Below are 9,876 nucleotides of genomic sequence, written 5' to 3'. Positions count from 1 at the left end.
TATTTATCTCTGACCGACCACAATCATCATTTGCATGAAAATACCTTTTACGGCTACAGCAAGCTGAGATACACGCCACTGCATTTAATATATCATTAGAAAATCAAAGACACTTACTTAAATGTTACCAGTATAATTAAGACTACGAATCTTCTATTTTATAGGATCATTCTCAAATTCCAAGCTGAGCATGTAACTGAAGCATGTTGCGCTTCTTACGTAAGATTAAGACGTAAATTCTTACTGAAAACCGAACAAATTACTTTGATTCAAAATTATATGAAATATTATAAGTGTAATAAAAAATTAATTTTAACAGAATGATAACATTTATTTTGTAAACAAAGTACAAAGCTAAGGTCTTTTTTTTTTCTCACTGGTAAATTCAGAATCTAATAACCAGTTTTTCATTCTTAAATACAATTTGACATGCGCTTCGATCGAGATCAGTTTGATATTTTACTAAAGCACCAAGATTCCAAGTTCTACTACAAGAAAACCGCTTCGAGATTTTTATATAAGGCGTGGGTTATCCAAACATGGATATTCTTCATCCGCAGATATCAGAAAAAAAACTAACTAGTCACTAACCCTGAAGATAAAGGAAGAGATAGAATACTTGATTTCTGTGCATCTACACATACTGTGTCTTTGTTCGTTATATATATAAAAAAAATTAAACACCACCATCAACAAATTGGAAAATTAAACAAAAGAATGTACCACACTACTCACTCATTATATATGTACACAAACACACATAGTCACTGAATAAATATACAAAGCTTGTCATCAAAAAATATATTTAACATTTTCAGAAGAAAGAAAAAAAAAGTGAAGAAAATTAAAGTCAATACAAAAATAGGCTGCATAAAGAAGTTTTATAATGACAACAACCGCACATTCGAATGTATTAAACTTACTATTTTTTAAAAAAGGCCACTTTCTTAATTGTTCTGAAAATATGGAAAATCAAGCATATAGACCTAAGTAACTATTATACTGTAAGCTGGGTTTTTGTGAAGGTTGGATAGTTTTCGTCGAACAAAGTGGCCACCATACCTAAGTTTAACAGTGTTTGCCGATGCACGAATACTCGAAACATTGTTCTGTACTGTAGATTATCCGATCAGAGATTAATAAATAGAACTGGAGAAAGGAAACCAAGGTGATGTGACTCAAAATATCCAACTAACCCGAACAGAGCGGAATGACGTTATAAGAGACGAACCAATCAAGATAAAAAGATAAGAACGATAGTGATTCGTGAAGCTTAGGAGATAATCAACTGTAAAATATTTCATACTGTTCTTCGCAGTTAATGTTCATTATTATACCACATGGACTTCCGTTACGAAAATATAAACGAACTACTTTCAATAAGAGCACAAAATTCAAAGTTCAACAAATGTTTCTCATTTACTTTCTTTTTTTTAAAAAAAAATTCACATACTATATGCATACTCGCAGTCTTTTGAATTTAAATATCACCCACGAACGCAGATCCTCACGTTGCAACTTCTTCTTGATTTGTAGCTACTTCTTCGGGTTCTTCTCGTGTAACTTCTTCCAAGATTTTTGCTTTCAATTCTTCAAATTCTTCTGGGGGTATTTCCACTGTTTCAGGTTCTCCTTCCTTTTTCATTTCTTCATCTGCTGGCGCTTCTGCGGAAAGATAATTCTTATTAAATTTCACTTTCCAATGATACAAGTATATAATGAATAAGAAATCGACTTATCCTCTAATCTCACTAATCTCTTACCCTCAGATACTCATTTTGACCTTAAATTGGGAAAGGGTGAAGATGGACTCATTCTACTACATTACAATACAGTAACATATTGTATGTACAGAGGGTAAACGTATGTGTAAGAGAAGTAAGAACTTTCAGTATTTAAATTATTATAAAACTACAAGAATTACAGCTCCATCGTGCTACAGCAAATGACGGATTCTGGTCGGCCAGACACTTGTTTTCTTGAGTAAAGGGGCCTCTCATCAGGAATTATGGTTCAGTCCAGATAAGCTGATAAATCAAAACAAATATATATTTAAAGAATTAATTATCAAAATAGTTCTACATATTTTAAAACATTTCATTACACTTATCTGTACTAGTGAGAAAAGTAACAAATCTTTTAGTATAATAGCAAATTTAAATGAACAGTTGTAGTTTTCTTGATAATCGAAACTGTGAAACGATATTGGAATTGCAAGCATGATAGAGTTGGTAATTAAATATTGTTTTACTTACTGTAAAAATAATACAATAATTTTATATTAATATGCAATCCAAGAGCGATTACAATCTGTATGGAAAAAGTATCAGAATGTTAATATTAGAACGGCGGAACTGGAAATGATAAGAACATCGATATGTCTTGTCCGGTTCTGTTATAAACATGTTCTTACATTAAAAAGAACAGAAAAACTGGAAGTTCAACAGGATTGCTTTGATTTACCTCTTCCCACTCTAGAATATAAGAATGACAGAAATTAACTTTAGAACGAACAAGTTGTAATTTCTACAAATTCAACTTGAATAATACGACTTAAGTTAAACCTGTAGTAGACAAAAATTAAAAACGGTAATTATTGGTAGCGGGGTTTGACAGTGGCTAAAAGGAATAGCAATGCCTTCTCAACACCAGGCTTAAGCGAACTGGGAGTAAAAGTTTAGATTTTAAACGACACTATATTTTAAGGATATTTCTCTTCCTGACAAGATTGGCGACTTATTTTCTCCTTCTGCAATGGAAAAGAGATGGGGAGAAGAGTTCGTTTTGACTGCCTATCTGGAACGAATTACAAGTACACAAAAGAGCGAGCCCCTGGCAACTGATGAAGGATCACGTAAGTAATTGCCAAATCTAATCCAATCTTTCAACGAATGCAAAGCTACACATCCTGCAGATGAAATATGCACTCAGTTCTAACATAGTCATAATAGGAAACTTTGGAATGAAATATGTTTAAAATTAATTTGATGTTGTAAATCATCTTGTTTCAACTCACCTATTATTTAAATATGAGTGGGAAACTTTATTTGTATTAAATTATAACAATGGCGAAAATTATAAAATATGATAAATTATCTCTCGATTACGGCCAATTGACAGTAGGATTACCATACGGTGTAACTCTTCAGAATGACCTTGCTGCTGTTTTGCAAGTAGCTAATATACAAATGTGTAGATGGTGGAAATGTGTTACAGACGTCGTGACAAGGTAAGAACTACGTGATTTCATCCTAGTCTACGGTGACATGGTCAGTGCTTAGCCGATAATATGTGCAGTCAGTATATTAACTTCTATCGTTACTACTTCGGGCTGTATTGACCGGAAATTGCTACCTATTAATTCAATTACCTTCAGCGTACTAATCTCATAATATTGAAACAATTCAGAAAATTCTATGCATTCACCGGGAAAATAGCTCCGGCAAAAACTGCACATCTGGCTACATTTGAATACAAATATTATAACTCTCATTGATAAGGCAATGTACACTTCCCGCTGGTCTAGTGGCTAGCGCATATGCCTTTGGTGCACAAGGTCCCGGGTTCGATTCGCGGTGAGAGAGCACAAAACAATTCAATTTAATGATCATTTACCATCATTAACTACTCGTTTCCTTTAGCCTCGAGGGCAAAAACCTGGGCCTGGCTTTGTATGTGTGTATGGGGGAGGGGACACTGACCCAGTAGTTGTTGATAAGGACTACGGCAAATGACTTAACGACTTGAAAGGATGCATACTAAATTACAATAAAATTTTGTTGTTTGCAACTAACATTGGGTTTGTATACATCAAGTTATAATAACTAAGAAGTACATTTTTCAAAATTTACAACGAAGGCAATACAATTAAATGTTTCGTTCACGAGTATTTAGCGTAGATGAGGTAGTGATTGTAGAATTATGTATCACTTAACAGCATACAGTTTTCGACCTTCAAATTAAGTTATTGCTTAGGTTAATATTTCTCCTGCAGTGAATACAGTCAAATAATGGTTATTAACGTTTACGTAACGTGGAAAGAGTTAAGGATTTTGTGGACAGATGTCGCTATTTCTTCACTTCAATTCTGAATACCGGTAATGGAAAGACACCAAGGGTCGCAGAACATGGGAAACTTAAGAACAATGTTTCATTAGCCCTTAATCATAATTACTATAGAGAAGTTTATTCACTTCAAGTCTGGGCACGTCAAGTCTATAGAAAGATAGTTACAACTAAGGAAACTTACTTTCAGTAACATATTATTTTTACAATGAAAGAGATTCATTAATAATGCCGTTATCTAAGCACGGTACATTTTTAAAAGGACATGCACTGAGGACTCCGAAACGAAACCGAAATGAAACGTCTGCGTTAAGACTGTTATTTGTATGTTTGGTTAAGTACTGAACTTCTGTTACGATGTCAAATTGTTAGAACGGATTGTTATTTATCGATGTTTCGAACACGTAATAACGTGTGCTAAGTTTGCAGTCGGACATGAGATTTCAGATACAGAAACAACTATAGCTACGTGTATAACTGTCGCAATATCTACACTAGTGTCGTAAAGGCCTGGAAAAAAGCGGAAATTTTGAGTAAAAAAAAAAAAGGTTTTTACCGTTTTCTTCCCGAGCTTGGAAGAAAACGGAAAAATTGGGAAAAATTGAAAATTTTCGAATATTTTACTACATTATGCTTTTAAATGAGAACTATTTTATATTTACTAGTTTACAGTTAAGATCATTGAGTAGTTATGTTTCTCATATTAGAATAGGGGAGTTTTGTTTGCACCACTCCTTTAAAGTTAGCACCGTGATAGAATGCAGTTATGGCTACAAAAGGTACTAAAATATAATCCTAGTTAGATTAATTGATATAGACGCATTTAAATTATCTTAAGTAATCTTATAAAGTTACCGTTTTATGACAAGGGAGGGAGGTGTTAAAATAACAGGGCCAGAATCATTTTAGTTAATACCAGTATGTTAAAATCAAATATATATTTTATGGAGATACATATCTTCTTTGTGCTTTGTAAAATTTCCGGAAATTTTGAACTTATAAGAAAAAAATCTTTTGTTCGGAAATATTGGCAAAACCCGGAAAATATAATTTATAAACTATTTATTGGTCTGATGCTAATCTTATTTGCTGTAACGTGTCTGCTGCATCTATACAACGTATTTCGCTACCAGGAACTTTACTTTTACTTTTTAGTTTTCTGATTTCTGATAAAAATTCCTCTTAATTATTTGTATATTTTTCGAATAACTCAAAAAGAGAGATGATCTTTTACATATACACACATACGCTGCATAAGTGCGTAAATCTGAGCAGTGACAAATATATTAAAGCACCGGGAGCCAACCAAAATACCCGTTCTTAGCACGGTGAGAATACGTTTCATTTTGGATATAAGGGGCACCAAAACTGTCACCAATGAACTTAGAAACTCCGAAAACTATGAATTCGACACTAGTATCAGTCATTCTCAATTACTTTTACATTTCACCCTCCCCCTTTATAAGTACTAATGGTTGTTGAATTTCGATTTAAACGGCATCGGAAGTGTGACTGTTTAACTCAGCCACCCCAAAAACTATGGATTCGACACTAATATCGGCCATTTTCGATCATATTTATATATCTCCCCGCCTCCAAGCTGCGGGGATGAACTTAGATTTAAACGGCATTAGAAGTATCACTGCTCATCTCAGCGACCTCAAAAACTATGGATTCAACACTAACATCTGTCATTTTCGATCATTTTTTAAAAATATATATCACCCCTCCTTCCCTCTTCCTAAAGTTTCGGCGTTGAATTTGAATTTAAATCGCATCGGAAATGTCACTGTTCATCTTAAGAGGCCCGGAAAACTATGGATTCACACTAATATCGATCATTTTGCATCATTTTTATATACCTCCCCCGTCCAACAATTTGCGGGGATAAATTTGGATTTAAACGATATCGAAAATGTCACTGTTCACCTCAGCGACCCCGAAAACTATGGATTTGACACTGATATTGGCTATTTTCAATCATTTTTATATATTCCCCCTTCCTCGTCTCCTAAGTTGCGGGCCTGAATTTTAACAGCGTCTGGAGTGTAACTATTCATCTCAGCAACCCCGAAAACTACGGATTTGACATTATTATCGATCATTTTATATATATATATATATATATATATATATATATATCCCCTCCCCTTCCCCCAAGTTGCAGTGCTGAATTTGAATTTAAGCTTCATCGGGAATGTCACTGTTCATCCCAACAACCCCGGAAACTGCGGGTTCGACACTGAGATCGGTAATTTTCAATATATATACGGACTTCCTTCCTCCAAGTTGCACCTTCAAAGCGAAATGATAAAACCATTCCAGGCTTGAACCTCATCTATGTTGAAAATTTCTATCGAGATCAGTCTAGTGGTTCAAGAGTTGTTAAGTTACAAACATAGTTACTTTCGTTATATATATATATTAATGAAATTTGACTACTGCTCTTTCTTTAAAGAAGTAATTTAATTAGAATTAACAAAATTTCACCAGATGAAAGAGCACATTAAGAACACAGTTTCATTCATGAGCCCTATTTGTTGTAACAGAAACGCTTCATGATGGTAGATGTGTATGCACTTGTAAAAGTTATGTAATAATGCACAACGAATAAACCACTAGGTAGCACATAAAGGAATTGAGTGCAGACTATTGATTTTCAAGAATAATTACTACAGTTTCTACTAGTAAAACTAACCTAATACAAAGATTTTTGTTATTTTCCCAACTTTTCCAATTTTTTCGGAAAGAAAACGGAAAAAACGGTTTTTTAGCAGCAGGTTCAAAATTTCCGGAAATTTTACAACACTAATCTACACCAAAAGGGAAGAAACATCAACATTTGTGGGAGTGTCATGATGTATGCCTATTTGTTGACACACGTTTGAATGTAAATCATAATGTGGATTTGAGACAATCTTGGAGCACTCATAAAATACAAGAAGTCGAACAGCCTGGTAGCTGATTTCAAATTGGAAATTGATCGCCATCGACAAGCAAAGAATTCAGTGCAGAACTTGAGAGAATCATCCATAGCGAACAGTAATTACAAAATGATCTTGTAATTCGTGAAAGGAGTGCAAAGTGGATGATACACACCTTAATAAAATACAAGAACAGCTAGGATGGAATTATTAGTGTCAACAACACATGTACGATTATTATTATTTTAGATTAGTGTGAAAACGCAAACGTATTGTTTACAAATTTCAACCTTTATTCTATTTTACGAACTGAACTTACAGGCTACGTGCTCGGCTTCAAGTATGGAAACACTTAATATATTTATAACAATACAAAGGATTTTATTCCTAGGCAAAATAGAAGTACGTTACGAATACTATAAATCCATCACAAAGGTAAGGATACTGGAACTGCTGGATCAAGTAAAGAACAAATGACCACTAAATTCGCGCATTTCCGGTATTTCCTGACAGAAGGTTCAAGCTACTACCGATAAGCAGTTGTGCTCACGTCAACTACACGTAACTGGGTATCTTGTACCAAACAAAAGTTTAAAAAATCAATTACTCTGTCAATAGTGATTTTTTTTTTTTTTTTTTTTACAGTGATTTATATGACAACGAATATAACCGAATACTGCAATTATTTATCAGCTACAGAAATACCTAGATATTTAATAGAACTTTTGTTGAGAAGAATTAACACCTACGATCAGTAACACGACTTCAGAAATAAAGAGAAATAAAAAATAAAAACAAATCGTTACCTGCTTGAGATGGTTCGGCGCTAGCTGCTGCTTCTCCTTGTGTATTTTCGGCTTTGTACGCTTCGATGAGTACGTCCATTGTGCATCTAGCATAACGTAACGTTAGACTATCAAATTTTTCTTTCTCTATACATGACCTCTCCAATAACTTAGCCTTGTATCCTGTGAATTTCTTAATTCTGTAAAAGAAATGAAAATTACAATTTTAACATATTTCAAAGAGCTTTGTGCAAGTCATTTTTGAAGAGAGACATTTTGTTCGATTGGGTGAGTTAATTTAAACTTCTTTTTCAGCACCTTGACCGCAGGAGACATAGGCCTATAGCCTTAACAAGCTATCTGAACCATATGAGCTCTTATCGAGAATCGAATCCACGTCATATACAATAAGAATTTTCTTTTTGTTTCAAGAACTTTCGAATTATTTTTAACTTCTTTTTCCCATTAAGGGAATATGATTACACATAAAAATTAAGTACTACATTCAAATTGTAAATACGAAAAATTTCACTGAAGTCGTGTTCAAAAAGTCTTGTGCATCCTCTTCTTCTTCTTCTTCTTCTTCTTTTTTTTTTTTTTTTTTTTTTTTAACTCTTATGTGTATTATCGGATATCCATAAATTACCTTTGCAAATTTAGACTTTAACAACTTTAAAAACTTGAAAACTATACTAGATACTAACAAACAGTTTTCAACATGTGATAAAGTTTTATTATTATTTATTTATTTCCACGTGACGCAGATTTGACGCCACAGGAGAAAGCTCAGTGTGTAGCCTTACTCATAGCGACGAAGTCCGAAACTCAAGCGCAACGAAACTTTCGGTTACAGTATGGAAGTCCTTAACCTCTCCACGATGATATGGCGATTCTTCTTTCATTAATTTCTTCACCCTGTCAATTGTCCTCTCGTTCATAGCTTCTAGGTCAGCTATATGGAGAATCGTCTTTCAAACCCCCTTCCTGCTCAAATGATCGAACCCATCTGGCGATGGAGTCAAATGAACACACTTTATTCCAATAAACTGCTTTCAATTCCTCATGGATTTTCTTAGCTCTTTCACCTAACTTGTAATGTGTGTAAATGTGTGTAAAATCGTTCTCACTAAATAAATCCATGTTTACCTACCAACCAATGGAACTAGACTGATCTTACAAGTCCGCTTCACCTACACTGTGCACATTTGAACTTTAACTGATAGATGTTCTTATAGGTCTAAGTCCACTGAATCCAGCTGTGTTAATTAAAATCCCATACTAATTGTTGTTCAACAGTGTAGTTATTACTTCCAAAACTATATGAATGGCCTTCGTACTAATGTGAAGTGAGTTAGCAATAAATCAACTTATGTACACTTCTGTTCACAAAAACCTAGACTGCTTTCCAGATACTAAGTCCGAAAAAATTATTCCACATCCTTACGAATTCCCTTTGGGTCTGGTTCATTTTCCCTGCATTTTTGCCACAGATAGGGGGTGGGGAAAATGATAATGAAATCTTTAAGTTTAACGTCCCACGGTTATGCAGGTTAGGCTAAAGGAGACGGTGATAATGAGAAATGAGTGAAATGATGGAATGAAGAAAGTGGGAGGAAACGGGAGAACTCCGAGAAAACCCACGAGCACGGTGTTTGTAAACAGGGGTGGAAATTGAACGATAAAGTGCAGTATGCATGTAATGATTTCATTGTAGATTAAAGAAAAAAAAGCTAACTTACACGAAGTTCCGATAATTTTAAGTCGCAAACTTGAGCCATTATTTATATTTTTAATCTAGAGCGATTAAAAAAGAGAACGAAGTATAGGCAATATCATAACTACAAATAGATTACAATGATTAATTATCTGCTTTACGCGGTTTGTTAATTGTTTCATTGCTAATTCAAGTCTCTTCAAAACACGCGTTGGTCTGCTTTTACTTTCCTTGGAGCCAAAACTAAACAGTATGAAAAACCCACCGAAATCAGCAGAGTAAAAGCAAGAATATCTGAGTACATTCTGCCGTTTCCTGATAACATGTAATTCATCCTATCTATCTTTTGCATAGGAAGTTGAGAGGAAACTGGTCTTTGTTTCTAAAA

At 34.1% G+C, this 9,876-nt stretch overlaps 1 protein-coding gene across 1 annotated transcript in view; it reads right to left on the bottom strand.

The window, feature by feature from the left end:
* Nucleotides 1-786: 786 nt before the first annotated feature.
* The window catches only part of Orc6 (Origin recognition complex subunit 6), a 35,112-nt gene continuing 26,022 nt past the window's right edge, over nucleotides 787-9,876 (bottom strand). The window contains exons 5-6 of the mRNA XM_081744287.1: nucleotides 7,796-7,974; nucleotides 787-1,665 (exon numbers count right to left, since the gene is read on the bottom strand). Of these exons, the coding sequence (XP_081600413.1) occupies nucleotides 1,508-1,665; nucleotides 7,796-7,974 (337 nt within the window). The 3' untranslated portion in view covers nucleotides 787-1,507. The remainder of the gene's footprint in view (nucleotides 1,666-7,795; nucleotides 7,975-9,876) is intronic.

Source organism: Thermobia domestica, chromosome 2, assembly GCF_964235325.1.
Source record: "Thermobia domestica chromosome 2, izTheDome1.hap1.1, whole genome shotgun sequence".
Lineage (NCBI taxonomy): Eukaryota > Metazoa > Arthropoda > Insecta > Zygentoma > Lepismatidae > Thermobia > Thermobia domestica.
The sequence above is the reverse complement of the archived record's forward strand: the minus strand, read 5'-3'. Positions and strand labels throughout refer to the sequence as shown.